A 24,564-nucleotide genomic window follows, 5' to 3' on the forward strand; every position below is an offset into this window, starting at 1 on the left:
ATGGCTGCTTTTACCCTGAATATGCAGAGGGGGGAGGGTCCCACCTTCCCTGGGTGAGGACAGAGGTGGGGACAGCACCTGGAGAGTCCCCAGGAGGGTTTGAGGAGAGGCAAGGGCTGCTGGAGCTGGGAATATTCCTGTGCTGGGAGAGATCCTGGGGGCTGGGATCTCGCCGAGGGCCTTGGGGTTGAGGAGGAGCTTTCCTGGTGCTCCGGGCTCGCTCCAGGCCCCAGAGCTGCACTCGGGGAGCCCAAGGGAGGGCAGGGAGAGGCTCGGACCAACCTGGGGTAGTGGAGGGTGTCCCTGCCTGTGGAAGGGCTGGAATGGGATGAGCTTTTCCAACCCAAACCTCTCTGTGATTCCATGAACTGCCCAGTTTTGTAATTCTGATTCTCTGATAGTGTCCTTAAATCAAAGCCTGAATCTGTCCCTTTAGTCCTCTCCTCTCCTCTCCTCTCCTCTCCTCTCCTCTCCTCTCCTCTCCTCTCCTCTCCTCTCCTCTCCTCTCCTCTCCTCTCCTCTCCTCTCCTCTCCTCTCCTCTCCTCTCCTCTCCTCTCCTCTCCTCTCCTCTCCTCTCCTCTCCTCTCCTCTCCTCTCCTCTCCTCTCCTCTCCTCTCCTCTCCTCTCCTCTCCTCTCCTCTCCTCTCCTCTCCTCTCCTCTCCTCTCCTCTCCTCTCCTCTCCTCTCCTCTCCTCTCCTCTCCTCTCCTCTCCTCTCCTCTCCTCTCCTCTCCTCTCCTCTCCTCTTTCCTTCTGGTTTTTTTTCCTGAGGAAACAAAGGATTTCTCCTTTTTAACAGTTTCACTGGAAAAAAAAACCGAACCAACCCAATCCCTGTTGCCCGTGTCATGCCTTGCTTGTCAGGGAGCGTGTTGGAACAAGGCCTGGCTTGGAAAACAATCCCAATTCCCCGGGAGAGCTCCCGAAGCCGGGCCCTGCACGCTTGGGTGCTCCTGAGTCATCCCGGGCCGGGCTGGGTGAGCCTGGGACCCTCTCGCCTGTGCCCAGCTTTGGTTGGGATTCCTCTGCTGCTCCCTCTCTTACTCAGGGCTTCGGCTGGGTCCCAGTTCCGAGTGAGGAGAGGTGGAAGCAGCGTGTGGGAGTTCCCACACGGGAGCTTTGAGTCACCATTGTGTCTCACCGGGCCAGGGGAGCCTCTCCGGCGCTGTGCGAACAGGCGGAGTTAAACCAGCCCGGCGTCAGGGCAGCTCCCAGCGTGGGGGATTTCACCCAGGGGTGCTCCCAGCTGGAAAAGGAATTTTAAATCCTTGGGAGAAGCGAATCAAAGAATCTCCATGCAGTTGCTTGGTTGTAAACCATTTATCTTGCCGAGAGCTTGGGCTGATGGAGCAGAGCCCCGAGCTGCAGGGTTGTCAGGCCAAGGCCTTTCATGTGTTTGAAATTCCCTGTGGAACATCCCTCCTCCTCCTCCTCCTCCTCCTCCTCCTCCTCCTCCTCCTCCTCCTCCTTCTCCTTGTCCTCCTCCTCCTCCCACTGCTGCTGCTGCTTTCGGTCCCCTGAGCTCATTCTCGGCTCCTCCGCCGCGTGTAAATGTGATAAATAAACTTTGTAATCGCACAACTGAGCTCCCTTTGAAGCTGCCCACAGATCTGGATCCCGCAGAAGTGTAAATCAACACTTTGTCCATAAAGGGCTTCTTAAAAAGTGGCTTTTTTTGTGCAGCTGACCCGAGGGCTGTGGTTGCCCAAGGCTTTTTATCAATCCTCGTGTGATAAACTTCTCCTTACAGATCCTTGGAAGGGAGAGTCGAGATCGTTCCCTTCTCCAAGTGCTGGGCTGAGCGGCCCAGCCCCAAAACCAGCTGAGGTTTAATGGGTTTGGTATAAAAAGCTGAATTAACCCAGTTCCTGAATGAACTGCGAGGATGTAAATGTGGCTGAGCTCATCCCGTGGGTTGGGAGAAGGAGCAGGAGCAGGGCATGAGGATAAATCATGGGGTGAGAGCAGAGCAAAGGGGGAATTGCATTTTCCTCATCACTCAATGCCAAATACTTGGATTTGAGGAAAATTGATATTCAGGGATTTCAGCTCATGAGGTGGATTTTAGCACTGGATGGGCCGAGGTGGAAGAGACATTTTAGGGGATGAGGAGTGGGGGGGTCGAGGCCGAGTCTGTGCAGGGCGCTGGGGGAGAACAAACCCGTTCAGTGCTGCACTTCCAAACCGCTTTTACTTAATGACCTGGAATGGAGTTAAAAAAAAAACCCCTCCCATTGTTGGGCCTCGTTTCCTGAGCCGAGGGAGAACTTTGTCAGCCAAACCTCCAACAAATTGTCTGCTCTGATAACGAGTTAGCACCGGGAACGGGAGAGGCCGAGCCCCTCCTCGTCCCCACAGCGCCGGCTCCGCGGGCAAACTCAAAGCAGGAGCCGTGGCCGTGTGTTGAGTTTACACCTTGCAATAATAATCCCTGCTTTTATCTGATCCGAGGGGGATTTTATAACTCTGGAATGGCTCTTTGGCAGGGCTCCAGCCCTACTGTCATTTTTTATTAACATTCTTTTTCTCCTCCCCCCGTAGCCAGTCTGCTTTGCTGCTTTATTTTATTTTTTTTTCCCCCCCGCCTCTTTTCTTCCCTGAGATTGTTTAAGGAATATGTATCCCATTCCTGGGGGAATCGGGAAATGATATTTGAAAATTCGGTGTCTCAGCCCATTAGAGGGGTCTGTAAAACCATCACAGCAGGAACTAATCAAAACCACCAAAGCCAACCACAGCCGACTTCGCTCCCTTTAAATCATCAGCCCCTTCTCCCCGGGCCTTATCTCGTGTCTCATCAGGATAAACCTAATTAGGTTCTGCTCACGAGTAAATATTGGTGGGTGGAGGTGAGGGGAGGTGAGACTGGAGCGTCTGCAAACGGGAGCAGAAAACAGGGTGAAGTTACAAAAATAAAAATACTGGGGTTTTAAAGGAGCTCGTTGCTCCTGGAGGTGGGGAAACAACTGTCCTTAGGGGGGCTCTGAGGCTGAGCCTGGGGGAGCCCCTGGCCTGCTCTGGGAATGAGCCCATGGCCTTGGGAATGACTCCGGCATTGGGAATGACTCCGTGGCTCTGGGAATGATCCCATGGCATTGGGAATCATCCCGTGGCATTGGGAATGACTCTGTGGCTCTGAGAATGATCCCATGGCATTGGGAATGACTCTGGCATTGGGAATGACTCCGTGGCTCTGGGAATGATCCCATGGGATTGGGAATGACTCTGTGGTGCTGGGAATGATCCCATGGCATTGGGAATCATCCCGTGGCATTGGGAATGACTCTGTGGCTCTGAGAATGATCCCATGGCATTGGGAATCATCCCGTGGCATTGGGAATGACTCTGTGGCTCTGAGAATGATCCCATGGCACTGGGAATGACTCTGGCATTGGGAATGAGCCCATGGCATTGGGAATGACTCTGGCATTGGGAATGACTCCATGGTGCTGGGAATTATTCCGTGGCATTGGGAATGACTCCATGGCTCTGGGAGTGATCCCATGGGATTGGGAATGACTCTGTGGTGCTGGGAATGATCCCATGGCATTGGGAATGACTCTGGCATTGGGAATGACTCTGTGGCTCTGGGAATGATCCCATGGGATTGGGAATGACTCTGTGGTGCTGGGAATGATCCCATGGCATTGGGGATGATTCCGTGGCATTGGGAATGACTCCATGGTGTTGGGAATGATTCCATGGCTCTGGGAATGACTCCATGGCATTGGGAATGACTCCATGGTGTTGGGAATGACTCCATGGCTCTGGGAATGACTCCATGGCATTGGGAATGACTCCGTGGTGCTGGGAATGACTCCGTGGTGCTGGGAATGATTCCATGGCTCTGGGAATGACTCCGTGATGCTGGGAATGACTCCGTGGTGCTGGGAATGATCCCATGGCATTGGGAATGACTCCGTGGCATTGGGAATGACTCCATGGTGTTGGGAATGACTCCATGGCTCTGGGAATGACTCCATGGCATTGGGAATGACTCCGTGGTGCTGGGAATGACTCCGTGGTGCTGGGAATGATTCCATGGCTCTGGGAATGACTCCGTGATGCTGGGAATGACTCCGTGGTGCTGGGAATGATCCCATGGCGTTGGGAATGACTCCGTGGCATTGGGAATGTCTCCATGGTGTTGGGAATGATTCCATGGCTCTGGGAATGACTCCGTGATGCTGGGAATGACTCCATGGCATTGGGAATGACTCCGTGGTGCTGGGAATGACTCCATGGCGTTGGGGTGCAGGTTTGGGGCCGGGGTCACTCGATCTCGAGGGGTTGAGTTGCTTTGAAAATCTCAACTATGGAAAATTCAGCTACGGAAAATTCAACTCCAGCTTGGTTGGGTTGGGTCAGTTGGGTTGTGATGGGTGGGGAAGGTGGAGTTGCCGTTCCCAGGTTTGTGGGAGTTTTTTCAGGATGGATCCTGGAATGCTGAGGAAAGTCCTTCCTGTTGAGGACTTTGAATCCCAGGATAGTTTGGGTTGGAAGGGACCTTAAAGCTCATCCAGTGCCACCCCTGCCATGGGCAGGGGCACCTCCCACTGTCCCAGGTCTCCTAAAAGTCTCCAGGGCTGCCTGATGACAACCTCGGTCCCCAAACACGGGTCCCTGCCCTGGGCCTGGCCCTGGAGGCGGAAAGGTGCCTTTGCTTGTCCTACCAGCCAGTCTGGAGCGGGAATTCCTGTCAGGCACTGGGAATTCTGCTCTGATGCAGTGGTGGGGGTGCTCCTGGTCTCGCAGGCTGCTGTGGAGGAGGGCAGCGGCTGTGCTTGGAGGGAACTTGACCTCCACGAACCCAACGCTTGGTGTTTTCCTCCTGAGCACAACATCAGCTGTGAATGGGCCTCGGCTCTCCTGCCTCCCTTCGTGTTCCCGTGGGGCAGAGCAAGCCAGGATTGATGGTCCTGGGTACCAGAGGCAATTTCACAGGATAACCCCAAACTGGCCTCGCTTTCATGGAATCCACACCAAAAGCTGAGGGGATTTTGGGTTGGATTTGCCATCTCCCGAGGGCTTTGGGCCCCCCGCAGCCCCGGCTCCTCCGAGGGCGCCCCGGGTGTCACCCGGCCTTTGATGTGGGGCCTCTTCCCCGGGCTCCTGCAGCCCCTCTGTGGGGAACAGAACCCCCAAATCCCCCAGTGCTGCTCTGCAGGTCGGGTTTGATCCTTCCTGTGCCACAGCAAATCCATGGAAGGGTTGTTCCGCTGCACCCCCGGCCCAGGGAAGTGCTGGGAATGACCTGGGGCTGGGAGTGGGGAGTTCCTTAGGATAATTCCGAATTTCTCCCGAGCTGCTTCCTCTGGGCCTCCCCCCAGCTCTGCCTTTCCCTCGAGGTGAAACCAAAACCTCGGCGGCTTCACAAAGTTGAAGAAAATTCGATATTTCTCACTTCTAGGTCACCTCAGTCCAGATCGTTTCCTGCCGGGAGCGGGGGGTTGGGAATGCCCTCCTGGAGATGGAAAAGCCATTCCCGTTCCTTCTGGCGTGCGCAGGGCCTGGTTCCAGGATCGCTCCTTCATTCCGGGCTCGGGGCGCTCCCGCTGCGGTCGGAATGTGCCCGTTGTAGGCCGGGATTTGGCTCCGGTGTTCCCAGAAAGGGAAGGGAACAAACATCCACAGATCTACTGTGGGGCCATTGGGTTTTCTTTAATGTAGAAATCCCTGGAAAATCTTGTCTAATTGAGAACTGCCCCCACAAAAAATCCTGAAGGGCGAAGATTCCTCAAGGTCCAAGTTGCTCCTGGGGGGCCGGAAACCTTTTGTGCATCAGAACATCTTCTGGCTGCTTTTTAGGATATCTGGGAGTTGGGACATGCAATTTTTCCCTTTTTTTTTAATCCAGAGGGTGGGCAGGCCCTGGCACAGGGTGCCCAGAGCAGCTGGGGCTGCCCCTGGATCCCTGGCAGTGCCCAAGGCCAGGCTGGACACTGGGGCTGGGAGCAGCCTGGCACAGTGGGAGCTGTCCCTGTGGGTGGAATGGGATGAGCTTTAAGGTCCCTTCCGACCCAACCCATTCCGGGATTCTGTGATTTTCCCAGAAAGTCCTTGGGCTTTAATCCAGGTCAAACTTGAGAAATCAGTTTATTTGCATTGAAAGTGCAAAATCAAAGCGTGGGGGGTGAATTCCGTGGGGGACTCCTTGTCCTGGAGCGATGCCGGAGAGCCAGCTTTCCGTGATTTCTAAATAACTGGAGTTTTTTAGGTCTTATCAATTTTTGGTTTGGATCTTATCAATATTGACCCCTGGTCACGTCCTGCTGCGCTCCCACAGCAGAGCTGGGCCTGAAGGAAGATTAATCCCTCTTGGAAAAGAGAGGTGGGACCAAGGCCGGGGATCGTCAGAGAGCACTTCCATGGATCCTTGGTGACACCAATTCCACGTCCAGCCTGAAATCCCGAGTGTTTCACGCTGAGGGCTGGGCAGAGGAGTCCGGGGCTGGCAGCAGCATCCTCCAGCTCGTTATCCCAGATTTCCCTCTCCCATGGCCGCTCCGGGCCCGCTCCGCCCTGGTTAATGGTCCGTTTCCAGCTCAGTGCTTGATCCAAAACTTTGCGTTTTCCCACTCTTTGATTCTCCCCTCTCCAGAAGAAGAAGGATTACATGAACTGGAAGGTTTAATGAGTGCACTGGGCTTGCTTTTGGGGGAATTTCCAGTGGATTCAGGGTTATAACTTCATTACGCCTCGGTTGGGAAACTCATGGCAGCGCTGGGCGGGTCCGAGGGTGGGACGGAGCCCCGACCCTTTGTTGTGTCCTCTTCTGAAGGACCAAGCGCTCCCGCCCCTTTTTGAAGTCCTAATTCCCTTTATGGGATGTCGCAAGGCCTTTCTATAGAGTGGTGCCTCTGAAGTCCGACGTTCCTGCTGCCAAAAACGCCCCTTTTTCCCCCAATGGCTTCGGGTCCTGACGTTGGGAGCAAAACTCTGTCCTGGGCAGTGTCCACCCAGACCTTTCCCTTTGGGGCCCTGTTGCAAAAATTCCCATTGTTGGGATTCATCCCTAAAGAGATCTCTTTAAAGGGATGGGCTGGGAGTCCCCTGGCTCGGCTGGGACGAGCACTCGGAGTAAATGAGCTCCAGGGCTGCTCCTGCTTTCCAACCACTAGAGGTCAAGGTTGTGCTGTGGGATAGCGCATCCCAATCCGAGCATTCGCCACCTCCAGGGGCAGCTTTGCACGTGGAATTCTGTTCCCGATTACCGTGCTCCTTAATGAACTCGGAGCTGACCGTGTGTGCTCGGGGTGAGGAGCACTTGGGGGTGGATTTTCCAAGGAACGGGATGTCCATGCCATGCTTGGATTTTCATATTCTTCGGATGTAGGAATTACTCCGGTGCTCGGTCCCCGGAGGGGTTTTGCATCCCAAGGAGGGGTTCCAAAGGGACTTGGAGGCTGGCAAAAGTAAAAAGCTGCTCCTAAATTGTTTTTTTTGGGGGGGGGGATATTAAAACTTCCAAGCGTTGAAATAATCCGGGAGGTTTGCACATGGATAAAGCTTTGTGCTCTCTGCAGCTCAGGTAGTGCTAATTAATAATTAGTAATAAATAATTAGTGATTTGTAATAGTGATTACGAATGTTTTCATTCTCCCTCAGTGTCACTGGCAGCTGGATCTACAGCAGGATTTATGGTTTTCCTGCTGCCTTCTAAATCCAGGCTGTCGCATTCCCATGGGGAAGGGGATGGTCCCCTTTTGCCACCTCATGGAATCACAGAATTCCAGACTGTCCAGGAGCTACCTGGGCTTGTGGAAGGTGTCCCTGCCCATGGAAGGAGAGGATCCACAAGGTCCCTTCCGTGGCTCCATGATTCCCACACACCTTTCTTCTGATAGATGAAAAAGCCACAGCAAAATACGGGAGGAATCCTCCAAATCTGTGGCGAAATCCCTATAAATTCCAGGTTTTCTGAGTGTTTATTCTCCAGTTGCACCAGCGCACCAACCCATGTGTCCAGCACTGCCGCATCCATGCGATTGGCCTTTTTTCCCTGGTTTTGGCTGGGATTTGGCCCTGGAGACCCCCCCTGTGTCCGTGCTGTTCCCATTTCTCGTCCTTCGGTTTGATCGACTCCTGAACAATTGGGGCTAAACCACTTTTCCTGCCGGTTGCTGTGCTCCAGAGCAAAGGAAAACCAGGGAATTTTCACAGCAGGGCACAGGCAGCGACCTCCACTGCCAGCCAGCCCCAGAATCCCTGGAACAGCTCCACGTGTTCCCACCCCTCCATCCCGGTGCTCCCAGCGCCTGTTCCTTGAGTACCTTTTACAGCTCGTTCCGCACATCAGCAACGCGCAATTAAACCCTCCTGGGCTCCCACAAAAATGCTTTCAGGGACCTCTGGGGTCCAGATGTGGAATGTTTTGTGCTGCCATGGCTGGAAAGGAGGAACAAATCCAGCGGTTCAGGAGGTCCCTGAGTGCAGCCTGTGACAGTCACCACATGGCCCACGGCAGCGCTGCCGCAGCTGGGCCGTAAATGGATCAATGTGGCAGCGCGGGGGCCGGGCCGTCGAGATTCGGAAAGAGTCAGGAGCGTGTTTGGATTGTTGCATAATCCCTGGCCTGCTCTGCAAATGGATCTTGGGATATCTGGGGTGGGGGAAAGGCGACGTGTCGGAATTCCGCGGGGCGCGTCCGGCCTCCTTCGTCCCCTTTCGCGAGGGGCTGTGCCTCGTGCCTGAAAACCAAATTAAATCCCAGGTGAAATCTGCTTTTTCCTAGGCACAGCAGCAGAGGAACCTGGACAACATCGTGTCCCAGCAGCCCAGGATTAGCGGGGGGAAGAAATCCAAGAAGGAATTCAGCGCCAGCTCCGAGCTGGAGGTGAAGAACACCAGCCCCATGTCAGAGCAGGACTCGGGGATCCTGGATGTGGAGGATGAGGACGAGGAGGAAGAGGTAACTGTGCAACGCCAAACTGGTGACACTGGGCAGTGTGGGGTGAATCTGGTGCCTCAAGGGGTTTGCTCCTCGCTCCTGGGGCCCTGCTGGGAGTCCTGAAGGTGCAGGAGAGGCTGGAGAATGTGGGGTGTGCCTTAAAATCTGGTTATTTTGGGTTTTTATCCCTATTCCCATTGCCAGACTCAGCAGAGAGGCCAAGGATTGAGAACTGCCCATGGCAGTCAGTCCCAGCACCTTGGTGCTGGTGGAGAACACCCATCCCTCATGGAAAAGTTGCTCCATAGTCCACGAGATCCTTGGCCTTTTCCTTTGTCCGGGTTTGTCTTCGGACCAAGGGTGGTGTCAGGACGGGAGTTTGGAATTTGAATTCCTTCATGTGCTCCCTCCTTTCCTTCCCTGTTTGCTGCTGCTTCCTGGGACCTGGATGTCGGTTTTGGGAACCACAAACCACAACCTGGGCATGGTGTTGGGTTTTCCTTCCTCCCTATCCCAGGGCTGGGACACCTGGGATTTGGGATATCTACCTCAGGAAAGGCAGCTTGGAGAGGCAGAGCTGCAGTGCAGGACACAGGGGTTGAGCTTTTGGGTGTGCCCATCATTCCTTGGGATGCAGCCGTGTCCTGGACCTTTTGGTAAGTTGTGTCTGCCCCCCTGGATGATTTTTCTCTTCTGTTGAAGCCTCTCATGTCAGGAAAATGATATTTTCAGCCGGTCCCTGGGCTGGGGGGTGTTTGTCACCCTGACTGTGACAGCCCCTGAGCAGCCAGAGAAGGATCCAGGACAGGTTTGAAATGTAAACACGGGGTTTTTAGGGTGGTTCTGTGCTGCTGTTCCGCCTTTTTCCCTGCAAATCCATTCCCTCCTTTCCATGGCTGCTGTGCACCCAAAGCTCAGTCAGGTCACAACTTCCTCCATAGGGATGGAATTGTAGGGTCAGCCCAGAGCCCCTGGCTGCTCTGGAACCCTCTGGGTGGGCTCTTCATTCCTGCATCACCATGGAGTGAGTGATGCTCCAGGGCTGGAGCCCCTCTGCTCTGGATCAGGCTGGGAGAGCTGGGAATGTTGCCCTGGAGAAGGGAAGGAGCCAGGGAGAGCTGCGAGCCCCTTGCAGGGCCTAAAGGGGCTCCAGGAGAGCTGCAGAGGGACTGGGGCCAAGGCCTGGAGGGCCAGGAGGCAGGGAATGGCTTCCCAGTGGGAAAGGGGAGCTTGGGCTGGGATGTTGGGAAGGAATTGCTGGCTGGGAGGGTGGGGAGGGGCTGGGCTGGAATTGCCAGAGCAGCTGGGGCTGCCCCTGGATCCCTGGGAATGTCCAAGGCCAGGCTGGACACTGGGGCTTGGATCCAGCTGGGACAGTGGGAGGTGTCCCTGCCCATGGAATGGGGGTGGGATGGTCCTTAAGATCCCTCCCAACCCAACCCATTCCATGGTTCCATGGTTCTGGCCCATCTCAGGCGGGTGAATCCCATCCCTGGGTGTGGTGGCACGCTGCTGACCTCACAGGAGGGGTGACCCTGCAGCTGGGGCTGTCCCCATCCCTGTCCCTGTCCCACGGTGGGCAGTGGCCGCTGTCCGTGGTGATGAAGAGCAGTGGGGGCGGGGCACTGGCCACAGGACCCCCAGGTCCACCTGGCCAGGACCACGGAGGAGCCCCCAGGGAGGAGCCCCCACGGCTCCTTCTCCCAGCAGCGCTTCAGGGAAACGGGAGCGATTTGTTCCTGATGAGCTTTGAGTTCCCTGTGTTCCATCCTCGTAGAATCCTGGAATATCCTTAATGGAAAGGGACCCTCAGGATTATGGATCCAACCCCTGTTCCTGCCCAGACCCCCCAACAGCCCCACCCTGGGCATCCCTGGCAGCGCTGCCCAAATGCTCCTGGAGCTCCGGCAGCCTCGGGGCCGTGCCCATTCCCTGGGGAGCCTGGGCAGTGCCCAGCACCCTCTGGGGGAAGAACCTTCCCTGATATCCAAACTGAGCCTGCCCTGGCCCAGCTCCAGCCCTTCCCTGGGTGCTGTCCCTGGGCACAGAGAGAATCCTGCTGGGCCTTTTTTTTTTTTTTTTTTTTTTTTTTTTGAGTGAAAATTATTTATTTATTAGATCAAAAAAAATCTCTTGGGTCAAAATGGAGCCATTGCAGTTTTGGGCTCCTCGTGACAAGAGAGACCCTGAGGGGCTGGAGCTGTCCAGGGAGGGGAACGGGGCTGGGAAGGGGCTGGAGAATTCCTGAGGGAGCTGGAAAGGGGCTCAGGCTGGAGCAAAGGAGGCTCAGGGGGGACCTTGTGGCTCTGCACAAGTCCCTGACAGGAGGGGGCAGCCGGGGGGGGTCGGGCTCTGCTGGCAGGGAACAGGGACAGGAGGAGAGGGAACGGCCTCAGGCTGGGCCAGGGCAGCCCCTCCCCACCCTCCCAGCCAGCAATTCCTTCCCAACATCCCAGCCCAAGCTCCCCTTTCCCACTGGGAAGCCATTCCCTGCCTCCTGGCCCTCCAGGCCTTGGCCCCAGTCCCTCTGCAGCTCTCCTGGAGCCCCTTTAGGCCCTGCAAGGGGCTCGCAGCTCTCCCTGGCTCCTTCCCTTCTCCAGGGGAACATTCCCAGCTCTCCCAGCCTGATCCAGAGCAGAGGGGCTCCAGCCCTGGAGCAGCTCCGGGGTCTCCTCTGGGCTCTCTCCAGTAGCTCCACGTCCTTCTGCTGGATGCAACTCCATGTATTCCAAGCCCTATATTGGAAATTCTGGGAAGATTTGGAATAAAAGGATTAACATCTCTTCTACAAAGCCATGTGTGCAGAAGAGCTGATCTGTTTTTTTCTTGAAATCCCTTATAAAGGAATATTTACCACATTATAAAATCATATTTAGTATATTATAAAATAATATTTTTACAGTTTATACATTTATTGATATAATTTTTATATTCCTTTTTATCCCCTGCATAAAACCCCAGCACAGCTTTGGGGTTTTGTCTTTATTTGCAACCAACTTTGCTGTGGGAAGGACTCGACCTTCCCTGCCTGGTCCTGCTGTTCCTGGGTCAGGAATTCTGCAGCTCTTGCTGGACATGGGAGCTGTGCAGAGTGGCCCAGCCGATTTTTCCCGAGCCTGTGTGTGGGCTTGGAAGTTTCTCCAGAAAATCAGAGCCTGAAATTGTTGCTTTGAACAAATTTCTCTGGGGGGAGTCAAACTCTTTTTGGCAAAAGCCTGATTTTTTCAATCTTTATCAGAACAATTTCTCTGTGGAGCCCGTTCAAGTTGGAGTCCCGAATCCAAGCGGAGCAAAACCGTTTGATCGTGGGTTGAAATTCCCTGGAAAACGTTCCCTGCTTTGATGGGGGTGTGGAGGGATGACAGATCCCTCCTCCCTAAAAAACCCCGGCGTGGGCTGGGGGCCGGCCCCTCGTGGGTGGTGGTCACTGGGCAGGGCTGGGCAGGAGCTGCCCACGCTCCCATGGCTGCTCCAGGGATATCCAAGGGTGTCTCCAAGGATTTCTGAGCCGGAAGGGTTTGACTGTTTAAGGTTTTACCAACGAGAGGCCGATGGCTCCTAACGCTGGGGGAATAAAGGGAGGCGAAAGCTGCGCCTGAAGAGTCCTGAGGAGCTGGGCTGGGGATTCGGGAGCTGTTCAGGGAATTCAGGAGGCCTGGGAGGCTGGGAATGGAAAAGAAACGAGCGGGAAGGCAGGAAAATACTGGGATTAACTCAGTGGAAGTGCTGCCTCGTGTGTGCAGGTGTCAGAGTCTGGGGAAAGGGAAAAGTTGGTGAGAGGGATGGGGGGTGTTCAGAGCCCTTGTCCTGGGGTCAGCTGGGAGCAGGGAATCCTGGAATGATTTGGGTGGGGAGGGACCTTCAATCCCATCCAGTGCAGCCCCTGCCATGGGCAGGGACAGCTCCCACTGTCCCAGGCTGCTCCAAGCCCCAGTGTCCAGCCTGGCCTTGGACATTCCCAGGGATCCAGGGGCAGCCCCAGCTGCTCTGGCAATTCCAGCCCAGCCCCTCGCCACCCTCCCAGCCAGCAATTCCTTCCCAACATCCCAGCCCAAGCTCCCCTTTCCCACTGGGAAGCCATTCCCTGCCTCCTGGCCCTCCAGGCCTTGGCCCCAGTCCCTCTGCAGCTCTCCTGGAGCCCCTTTAGGCCCTGCAAGGGGCTCGCAGCTCTCCCTGGCTCCTTCCCTTCTCCAGGGCAACATTCCCAGCTCTCCCAGCCTTCAGGTGGGATGTGTGGAACAGCCCAAGGTGGACATGGAAAGGGTCAGAGGTGAACCCAGCCCCATTCCTCACTTGGGATCCTTCCTCTTTTCTGGTGATCCGCTCCTGCCCGGCTGGAAGAGCCGCTGGGAAGAGCAGTGCCAGGGAGGAAGGGAGTCCCAGGGAGAGGGATGAGCTGGCTAAAATCCGTCCCCGTGATTCATTCCCTTTGCTGCCTTGATCCCACTGAACCTCCTGCTTCCCCTTCCTGCACCCCTGGGTTGGACTGACGAGTTTTTGGGGATCTCGAGGTGATCCAGGTGCTGCAGGATGGGATTCCCCACATCCACACCTTCAGCTCCTGCCTCTGGAGCTGTTCTTGGAGCCACCTGGGATAGTGGAAGTGTCCCTGTGCGTGGCAGGGCTGGAATGGGGTGGGCTTTAGGGTCACTGCCATCCCAAACCAGTCTGGGATTCTGGGATCCCTCATTTCAGCTCCAACCAGGAACCTCTGCAGTGCTGACATCTGATTTTCCTTGCACGGAGGAGATCTTTTAACAGCTCCAGTTCCAGGTCAGAGAGGAGTTTATCCCCCAAAATCCCCTGTTCCACCCCTGCCACGCACAGGGACACTTCCACTATCCCAGGCAGCTCCAAGAACAGCTCCAGAGGCAGGAGCTGAAGGTGTGGATGTGGGGAATCCCATCCTGCAGTACCTCGGGATGGGCTTTAAGGATCCTGCCATCCCAAAGCAGTCTGGGATCCTGGGATCCCTCATTTCAGCTCCAGCCAGGACCCTCTGCAGCACCCAGGACTGATTTTCCTTGCACGGAGGAGACCCTTTACCTCCATTTCCACGTTAGAGAGGAGTTTATCCCCAAATCCCAGTTTTCCAGGCCGGCTCCCTCCGCTGCCGAGGAGTCTCCAGCTGAGGAGGACCCTGCCCGGGGCACTTTGGGGTTGGCAAATCCTCCCTGAGCTCCCCTTTCTTCATCCCACCTCCCTCGCAGCCTCATTAAAACCCGGGAACATGAAAACATTCCGAGGCCTGTCCATCGGGCCTTTCATCCCTGCCCCCTTTTCCCGCCCCATGTCAACAGAACACTCCCTTTTCCCTGGATTTTGGGTGCCGGAGCTTTCAGCCCGGGCCAAGCAGTTGAAAGGGAACATCTCCAAAGGACACAAAAACCTCTCGAATGCAAATTCCCCCTCTGATCTCTCCTTCCCTCCATCCCACCCTGCCCAAATTCCCTTTCCCTCGGCCCCGTTGAAAGGTGCCGGCGCCTCTTCCTGAGGGGGAGCAAATGAGACACAAATGGAGCTTTCAACCAAACCGAACGTGCAATCCAAAGAACAAGTTGGGTTTTTTCCCCCTGTTTTTTGCCTTTTTTCCCCCTTTCTGTTGCGTAAGGAGCAGCAGGGATTCTGCCAGGATCCTTCGGATTCTATGGCTGGAAGGAGCCTGAGTGTTCGGTGGGATTTAAATGGAGCAAGACCAACAGGAAAGGACATTTTCCTGCTCCCGAAGCCCTGAAAAATCGAAATATTTGGGCAGATCCCAGGAATTAAATTGGTTTTTCCATACCTGGAATCTTGGCTTTGCTCTGCTGAACCTGCTGCTGTTGGAGCTCCCCTAGAAATGACATTTTGGAGTGATAAACTTATTTGTATTTGGATTTTTTAGGCTTACATTCACCTAAATGTGATTTTTTTTAGAGTGGAGTTTACTTCACTGTTGTTTTTTTAGAGTTACACTCACCTCGATGGGATTTTTTGGAGTGACACTGGTTTAATATCAGAATTTTTTTAGAGCTACACTCACCTAAAAGTGGGATTCTGAAGGGATTTATGGAATTGTTGATATTTTGATAAATTATATTTTGACATAATTTGTGATAAACACACGTATCATTTATATGATTTTTTTAGAGTTTCATTCACGTAAATGGGATTTTTTTAGGGTGGCATTCATTTATATTGGATTTTTTTAGGATTTCGCTTATCTCCATGTGATATTTTAGAATCCCCCTTACCCATATTTAAATTTTTTGCCATTCTATTTATTTATAAATGAAATTTTTATGACTTGCACTCACCTGGATGGGATTTTTTTGCAGTGACACTTATTTAAATTTGATTTTTTTAGAGTTATCCTCCCCTGAATGTGATTTTTTTGGACTGACAAATTTGTTTAAAGGTGATGTTTTTAGGATTTCACTTATCTCCAAGTGATATTTTACAGTCCCATTTACCCGTATTTAAATTTTTTGCACTTTTATTTCTTTATCCATGGAATTTTTATGAATTACACTCACCCGGATGTGATTTTTTTTAGAGTGACTTTTATTTATATTGGATTTTTTTTTATAGTTTCATTCACCTAAATGGGATTTTTTAGACTTATGCTTATTTATATTGGATTTGTTTTAGGATTTCGCTGTCTCTGGGATATTTTAGAGTTCCACTTACCCATATTTAAATTTTTCACAGTTATCCTTATTTATCCATGGAATTTTTGTGAGTTACACACCCCTAAATGTGATTTTTTGGAGTGACAAACTTAATTAAATGTGATTTTTTTTTAGGATTTCACTTGTCTCCATGGGATATTTTAGAGCCCTGCTTCCCTATAATTAAATTTTTTGCAGTTTTCCTTACTTATCCATGGAATTTTGGTGAGTTTGCCACGTTTTTTATGGATTTTCTCCCTGTTTTAGGTGCCTGGAGCCCAGGATTTGGTGGATTTCTCCCCGGTCTATCGATGCCTCCACATCTACTCAGTCCTGGTGAGTAAATCCAGGCTTTTCCGGGATTTTCCTGCTTTGAGGAATTCCGTGGCTCTGCTCCTCCATCATTTATCCATGCTCACCTGGAATGTGCATCCCTGAGGGAGAAAAAAAGCCAGGGTGGGATGGATTTGGGTGAAATCCGTGGGGTTTCGTCATGCGGGGCCCAGAAATGCAAAGGGAATTTTCTCCAGCTGTCCCAAATCCTGAATTTTTCATGTATTTGTATTTCTTCGTTGTTGAATTTTCCTCCAAGAAATCCTCTTTGGACGCAGGAATTCCATGATTCCGTGGAAAGGGAGGAGGTTTGGGTAGAATTGGTTGGATTTTGGTGCTGTCTCCTCCAGTAATTCCTCTTTGGATGCAGTAATTTCGTTATTCCATGGAAATGGGAGAGTTTGGGGCAGGAATTGGCTGGATTCTGATACCATTTTCCCCAAGAATGTTTCTTTGGACTCAGGAATTTCGTTATTCGGTGGAAATTGGGGAGGTTTGGGTAGAATTGGTTGGATTTTGGTGCTGTTTCCTCCAAGAAATCCTCTTTGGATGCAATAATTCCATTATTCTGTGGAAATTGAAGAGTTTCAGGGAGGAATTGCTCGGGAAGGAATTATTTGCTGCACTGTGGAGACTTTCACTGCCCTCCAAAGGCTGCCTGACGGGAGCAGCTTTGCTGCCATCCCCGAATGGGATCCCTCCAAGATTCCTGAGGGAAAAATTCCCTCAGATTGTGCCGGGAGTTCATTTTTTGACTGAAAATGGTTCCTTGGAGCTGTCCCAGAGAGCTCCTGTTTCCGTAGGCTGGCTCCTGGCAATTCAGAGTACATCAGGCACTGAGTTTTAATTATTAATGAATTGTTTGAAATTAATTAATTGTTTTCATTATTCGTTTACAAGGGAGGCTGATAAGGAACCTTTGGAGTTCATCCTCCAACTTTTCATTTTGGGGGTGTTTCCAGCAGCATCCGAGCCTTGAATCTCCTGATCCTCCTGGAACCTGTGGAGTCTCATCCCTTTTTAAGGACATTTGGAGCTCATGCTCCAACTCTGGATTTCAGGGATGCTTCCAGCAGCTTCCAGGCCTTGAATCTGCCATTCCAAGGAACCTGTGGAGTCTCATTCCTTTTCCAGGGCCTTTGGAGCTCAGCCTCCAGCTCTGGATTTCAGGGATGCATCCAAGCCTTGAATCTCCTGATCCATGGAACCTGTGGAGTCTCATCCCTTTTTAGGGACATTTGGAGCTCATGCTCCAGCTCTGAATTTCAGGGATGCTTCCAGCAGCTTCCAGGCCTTGCCTGTGCCATTCCAAGGAACCTGCATCCCTTTTCCAGGGCCTTTGGAGCCCGGGAGCCGTTGTGGGGCTCTGCCCTGCGGTTGGGCAACCCAAAGCCCAGGCAGGAGATGAAAGGAGCTCTCTGTTCCCAGCTTTCCTCCCTTCCCAGCCCTGAGAGGGAATTGTTTTCCAATTCCCGGCGTCTCCAGCAGTCCACACGAGTTTGCTGAAGGAAAAGAACTGTCAGAAACCCTGTTCCTATAAAACATCTTTTTGTGCCCCTCATCTGTTCATAATTAGGTCATTTGGCCACGTTGCCGTGAGATTTTCTTGGAACGAGAAATTCCCCTCCCCAAAATGTGTGGCTGTGTTTGTCTTGGAGGAAACCCTCCCGCTCCGAGGCGGAGCTGGGAGCCAGAGCAGGAGTTTGTTAATTGGGAATTATGAGGGGCTGAAAGGCTGGGGGGGGGGGTGCCTGAAAGTGCCACTTTATTTGGGGAAACTTCAGGGAGGAATATGGATCATGGGAACAGGATTGGGAATCCTATCGGAGGGGCGCCTGTGCCTCGGTTTGACACGAGGATGTGGATTTAATATGGATTTGATATGGATTTGGTATGGATTTGATATGGATTTGATATGGATTTGGTATGGATTTGATGGTGTGATTGCCCACAAAGGTGTTCTGAGGAGGGTCAGCAGCTTCTGCTGGTGGCTGGAGCAGTTCTGGACATTCCAAATGGTTGGATTCCTTGGATTTCAAGGCCAAGACGTGGAATTGCTTTGCTGGTCATAACAGAAAGATGTTTGTTTGTGCATTGGAATTTTTTTGTTGTCTTGTGGCTTCACTTTTTAATCTGAAGTAGGGATTGTTCCTCTGAAATGTGTCAGGGGAAGCAGCAGATCCATGGCCAGATCCGTGGGATGGGTTGGGATGGGATTGTCTCCTTCTGGAGGTGGGAATGGTGCAGGGGAGCGGGTGGGTGGTGGTGTCCCTACAACGCCCTGATGGGAGGGTGCAGCCGGGGATGAGGGATGCGATGGGATGGGATGGGATGGGATGGGATGGGATGGGACGGCCAGAGGAGGTTTAGGTTGGATATTAGGGAAAATTCCTCCATGGAAAGGGTTTTCCAGCAGGGGGGGAGTCCCCATCCCTGCAGGGATTTCAAAGCCATGTGGGATGTGGCACTTGGGGACACGGGGCAGCGGTGGCCCTGGCAGAGCTGGGGATGCTTGGATTCAATCCCAGGGGATTTTTCCAACCTCAGGGATTCCATGGAGAGGCTGAACCAGTGCAGGGGTTCTGTGCTAGCAGCTCAGCGTCCTCTGTCCCCATCCTGAGCTGGGCCCAGTCAGTGCTCCCATTCCTCCTGTTCCCTCCCAAAGCCCTAAAAATGGGATTGAGAACTCGTAACGAGCCGAAATCCCGAGCAGAGCTTAAGGAAGGTGTTTTAGGGAGCCAGGAGCGGGAGAAAAAACCTCCTTAGCAGCAAATTGCCCTTTTCTTGACCTGGGACTGAATCCTGACCTGGCTTTCGAGGCCCAGCTCGCCTTGAACAATGTCAGAGATCCTGCAAAGCATCGAGGGAACGGCCCCGGCCGTGTCAGACGGAAGGATCATAATGTAATAGTTCCCCAAAACTCCTCATATTTGTCATTTACAATAGCGTTATCTCAGAGCTTGGCCTGCAGTTAAAAAGGCCCACGTTGAATAAACATTGAGATATTTATTATTTTTAGTGAAATCGACCTTCCAGTCACCTCGGTTTTATGGCTGCGCTGCTTATAAATTCCCAAAGGATTATTTGCAAACTCCTGCTCCTATCTGGCAGCCTTATCAGCAGGGCAGGAGTTCACATATTGTACCGGCGGGTCAGCCCGCGGTCATGGGCTTCCAGAGGGGGCCAGGCACCTGTAAATCCTGCAAATCCTTCCCTCGGCAACCAAGGCGAAGGACAACATCCAACAGGCACGGAGACTTTTCCAGGAAATGCTGAACTTTGGCAGGAAGGGCAGAGCAGGGGGAAAGAAAGTGAAGGAAGGTCAGGCGGGGGTTAATTGAGAGCTGGACCTTGGCATGGTGGCGGCTCCGGGGCAGGACAGCCTCTCCTGGGATGTTTGAGGGGATTATTCATCCCCGTTCCTTTCCTGGTGAGGAAAGGGCTGCCTGATGCTGTCCTGAGGGAGAGACGGGCGTGGGGAGGCTTTGGATCTCTGCAGATACGGGAAAAACACCCCGACTTTTCAGGGTGCCTCCATCCCAAACCAGTCTGGGATTCTGTGAAAGGTCTGAGCAGGCAGCAAATCCAAAAACGGGAATTTCAGGGTCAGCTGGCTCAGGCCTGGCCTGGTTTGAGCTGAGCCTGAGCCCTAAGCCCTTCAGCCTTGTGCCGTTTCAGCCTCTCCTGGGATTTTTGAGGGGATTATTCATCCCCGTTCCTTTCCTGCTGAGGAAGGGGCTGCCTGATGCTGTCCTGAGGGAGAGACGGGCGTGGGGAGGGTTTGGATCTCTGCAGATGTCAAACAAAACATCCCAACTTCTTCAGGGTGCCTCCATCCCAAACCAGTCTGGGAATCTGTGAACGATTTAAGGAGGGGGAGTAAATCCAGGCCTTGGAGATTTCAGGGTCAGTTGGTCAAGGCCTGGTCCGGTTTGAGCTGAGCCTGAGCCCCAAGCCCAGCCCAGGTTGTGCTCATCAGGTTTCAGCCTCTCCTGGGATGTTTGAGGGGATTATTCATCCCCGTTCCTTTCCTGGTGAGGAAGGGGCTGCCTGACGCTGTCCTGAGGGAGACACAGGCATGGGGAGGCTTTGGATCTCTGCAGATCTGGGACAGAACATCCCAGGAGTGGGGGTTGTGTTGTTTCATTGGGGTTATCCATGTGTGCAACTCCTGCTCGCCTCAGGTCATTCCATGATTCGGGTTTATGTCCCTGAATTAACAAGTCCTTACCTTGTCCATGGGTTCTGCCTGCAGCAAATCCCCTTGGAATTGCAGGGAATGAGGCTTGGTAAATTCCAGGTTTGGCTTCAGGTTGGAGCCACTGAACCACCTCATTGGGGATCCTCACAATATCAGACAGAAGTGGGCTGTCCTTTTCCTAGGAAAATGGAAAAGGGAGGAGCTGGAAACATGGGTATGGTGGGCTTTGGGTGCCAGGAGTGTTGGATTCGGGTGGAAGTGTCCCAGGCTGGGTTGGACGGGGCTTGGAGCAGCCTGGGGCAGGGGAAGGTTGGGGTGGAATGGGATCATCTTTAAGGTCCTTCTGTCCCAAACCAGTCTGGGAATCTGGGAATGATTTAAGGAGGGGGAGCAAATCCAGGCCTTGGAGATTTCAGGGTCAGTTGGCCAAGGCCTGGCCCAGTTTGAGCTGAGCCTGAGCCCCAAGCCCAGCCCAGGTTCTGTTCAGCAGGGATGTGCCATTTGAGGATCTCCTGGGATGTTTGAGGGGATTATTCATCCCCGTTCCTTTCCTGGTGAGGAAGGGGCTGCCTGATGCTGTCCTGAGGGAGAGACGGGCGTGGGGAGGGTTTGGATCTCTGCAGATGTCAGACAAAACATCCCAACTTCTTCAGGGTGCCTCCATCCCAAACCAGTGAAAGGTTTAAGAGGGGGAACCGGCAGCAAATCTGGGCTCTGGGGATTTCAGGGTCAGCTGGCTGAGGCCTGGCCTGGTTTGAGCTGAGCTTGAGCCCCAAGCCCAGCCCAGGCTGAGCTCAGCAGCCCAGTGCTATCTCAGGACATTCACCTGTAGCCTGCTGGGGCTCTGGGCTGGTGGGATCAGCTCCATCCCATCCCAGGGGAGAGGAGCTGTGGAAAATGCCAATATTATGATCTAAAGAACAAACCCAGAACGCTGCAGTGCAGTGATTTCGCCATTGATGGGTTTATCTTTTATGTTGCCTCTGACCAAAGTCTGTGTAATGCTGGGGCTGCTTTGATCGATATCCAGAATAAATTAGGGAAGGTGAGGCCCGGGCCAGCTGGTTTATCTGCAGGAGCATCTGAGCAGCTGGTGGGTGCCTTGGGTTTCCAGGCCAAGACGTGGAATGGCTCGACTTTACATAACAGAGAATGAAAAGCAGTTTTGTGTTTCTTGTTTCCCGTAAGCTGCAGCGAGGCAGAAAGCAAAGAGTGAACCCAAAGCAGAAAGGAATGAAAAAAAAAAAAAAAGCCAAAAAAACTCAAGGCAGAGTGGGCTGCACTGAAGGTGCTCCCAAAAAGTTGTCTCCGAGGCAGCTGAGGGTGATTTAAGTCCCTTAAACGCCTCCCTGAGCCCGGGCTGGTGCCTGTTAGTGCTCATTTAGGCTCTGCCTCGGCGGGGTGGGATTTTTTAGCTTTGTGCTAATTGCTTCCCAATTACTTTGAGGTTCTTCACATGTTCCTGAAGACACTGGGATTGACACTCCCAGCTCTTTGATCCCAGCTACAAAGGGGTCATTTTAGGGGAAAGAACAAGTGTCCAAAAAAAAAAAAAAAAGGCAACAACCCAGAAAGAAAAAGGGAGTAGATTCTGAGGTAAAAACAGGCTTAAAACTGGAGCTGGTGAAGGATTTCTGGAGAATCCAGAGCTGGATAATTTAGATAAATGGGAGCTGACAGGGATTTACTATAAATTTGTCCTATCTTACCACTGACGTTTTTATCTGTGCTGCTTCTCCCCCAACCCTCGAGCTGCTTTGATGCACAAAATGCATTAAAAAGGTTAAAAAAAAAAAAGGTACAGTTAACAATAACCCCCCTATTTTACTGAAAACAATCCACGTGGGAATATCTCGTCAGCGTGGATAGTCTGTATCCACTCGGAGCAGCTCTCCTTGGGAATTTTAGGGAAGGACAAGTTCTGTATCTCTTAGTGTGGAGCCAGCACAGCCTCAGGAGGAGAAACACGCTTTTCTTTTGGAATTATCGCTGGAATTGCAAGGTTTTGCTGCGGGAGCTGCCCGGGGGTCCCTGGGCTCAAGGTGAGCCCCTGGAATACCCGCCTTGGATGGCAGCGTGGAGCAGATTCCCTTGGAACTGGGGGATCCCGTGGATCCTGGTTCTCCTCCCAGCCCTGCACTGAAATCGTTCCTCACGTTTTAATTCCTCTCCCAGCGTGCTGCTGCTGGTGCTGCCTGCCCGAATCCTCCTTCTCCTGCCTTTTTGGGATGGGGATGGGGCGGGGGGGCTCAGCTGCCGCTCGCTCCCCACCCTCTGAGGGGCTCAGCATCCCCACCAGAAACATTCATGCTTTGCAAACGGGGCAAGAACCGAAGCTCTTCTTTCAGGGCACGAGAGAGGCTCTTGAGGAACCACAGCTCCAATAACGAGAGCCACCCAGCCCTGCCTTGCAGACGAAACCAAATCCTTTTTTTTCTCTTTGTGACACCACTTGTTCCTTTTATTCCACGCTGCAACTCAAACCCCACCATGGAAAATCTGTGGTTCCCTTCTGTTTCAGAGCTGGGGCTTGTCAAGTTTTCCTTGGGAACTCGAAAACTTCTTTTTTAAAAATTATTTTTATTTTTTTTTGGGAGGGGGGGTGGAGAAGGAGGGGGCCGCACAGTGGAAAAAATTCCCTTCCCGAGTAACTCCTTGTCCATCTCAGGCACTTTGCAGCCTGTCCCGTGGCCGTGTCCTGGCATTTCTCAGCGGCTGCTGACTTGGCTGCCCCCCTGGTGCCTGGTGCAGGGAGATAGCTGTAAACAGAGCTCTGAGATCATAGGGGAAGGCTGGGGGGAGCCACTTTGTGCACGGCATTGATAAGGCCACAGGAAAAGCCATTAGAGCGGGGCCGGTGTCAGTGACCTGTGATAACCACCCTGTCCTACGTGCTAATGGAGCCTGGCGAGCGCGTCTGGCCCTGGTGGCAGCGGATTGAACTTTGGGAATTGTCACTTTGCTCTTTTAACCCCGTGACCTCCTTACCCGGGAGAGAAAAGCACTTGGCTGCGATCAAAGCGGCAGCAGAGAAATCAGTGTTCGTTCGGGGCTGGCCTGATATGATCACAGGCAGCTGGTGGGGCTGGAAATATTCCACTTGCAAAACAGACATGGAAAGGGGAGGGAAAAAAAAAACCAAACCAACCTGACCCAGAGAGGTTTTCCTACAATAGCCCGGATGCAGACTCCTCGTCAGCTGAGGGGAGGGAGAGCAGCAGAGCTTTCCCAGGGCTGGGCACAGCCATGGGAAACATCCTGGGAGTTTGGATCTAGGGCTGGCTTCATCCCCGTTCCCTCAATCCCATCCCAGTCTTTGTGGCCAACTCGGTTTGCCCTGAGTGGGGGAATTCATGGGATCTGTTGAGTGGTTCATGGGATCGTTCCCTGTGGAGGGAACTCAGCGGGGTTCTGGTCTGACCTGCTGGAGTGAGGGACAGATGGGATATGGGGAAGGAATTGCTGGCTGGGAGGGTGGGGAGGGGCTGGGCTGGAATTGCCAGAGCAGCTGGGGCTGCCCCTGGATCCCTGGGAATGTCCAAGGCCAGGTTGGACACTGGGGCTTGGATCCAGCTGGGATGGTGGGAGGTGTCCCTGCTCATGGGATGGCACTGGATGGGCTCTCAGACCCCTTCCCACCCAAACCATTCCTCTGAGATCAGCCCAGGCTGTTCAGGACTTTATCCCATCTTGTGTTGAAAACCTCCAAGACTCCAGAACCTCTCAGGGAACTTGTCCTGCCCTGCCCTTGTCCCCTGTGCTGGCACTGCTGGGGCACCTCCAGTGCTGGGGGCAGCTCTGGAGAGACCCTGAGGGGCTGGAGCTGTCCAGGGAAGGGAACGGAGCTGGGAAGGGGCTGGAGAATTCCTGAGGGAGCTGGAAAGGGGCTCAGGCTGGAGCAAAGGAGGCTCAGGGGGGACCCTGTGGCTCTGCACAAGTCCCTGACAGGAGGGGGCAGCCGGGGGGGTCGGGCTCTGCTGGCAGGGAACAGGGACAGGAGGAGAGGGAACGGCCTCAGGCTGGGCCAGGGCAGGCTCAGGGTGGACAGCAGCAGGAATTTCCCCATGGAAAGGGTGCTCAGGCCTTGGAAGTGCCCAGGGCAGGGGTGGAGTGCCCATCCCTGGAGGGATTTCGGAGCCCTGTGGATGTGGCACTTGGGGACACGGGCAGTGGCGGCCAGGGCAGTGCTGGGGATGGTTGGTGATCTCAGAGGACTTTTCCACCCTTAAGGATTCCATGATTCTGTGACTTTTCCCCCAGTTTGGAGTCACTGAGGAGCTCCTGGAGTTGCTCTGTGGCTTCTCCGGGTCACTGCCACAGGAGTGGAGCTGCACATGTCCCAGGACAGGCCCTGCTGTGCTCCCCACTTGTCAGCAGCTCCCTTCGGGGTGCAACTCCTTGATCCCGACCCTCTGGAATTGACCACCCCACTAATTATTTATTTATTTATCCAGCGGTCCCTCACCCACACAGGGACTCCGCGTTTAGGT

The 24,564-nt window shown here is 53.3% G+C and overlaps 1 protein-coding gene across 8 annotated transcripts in view; it reads left to right on the forward strand.

The window, feature by feature from the left end:
- EXOC6B (exocyst complex component 6B) overlaps nucleotides 1-24,564 on the forward strand; it is a 271,080-nt gene that overhangs the window by 107,352 nt on the left and 139,164 nt on the right. For all 8 annotated transcript variants that reach the window (XM_048303538.1, XM_048303540.1, XM_048303539.1 and 5 more), the window contains 2 exons: nucleotides 8,735-8,911; nucleotides 15,808-15,876. In XM_048303538.1, the coding sequence (XP_048159495.1) occupies nucleotides 8,735-8,911; nucleotides 15,808-15,876 (246 nt within the window). The remainder of the gene's footprint in view (nucleotides 1-8,734; nucleotides 8,912-15,807; nucleotides 15,877-24,564) is intronic.

This window comes from Corvus hawaiiensis, chromosome 5 (genome assembly GCF_020740725.1).
Source record: "Corvus hawaiiensis isolate bCorHaw1 chromosome 5, bCorHaw1.pri.cur, whole genome shotgun sequence".
NCBI classification, from domain to species: Eukaryota; Metazoa; Chordata; class Aves; order Passeriformes; family Corvidae; genus Corvus; species Corvus hawaiiensis.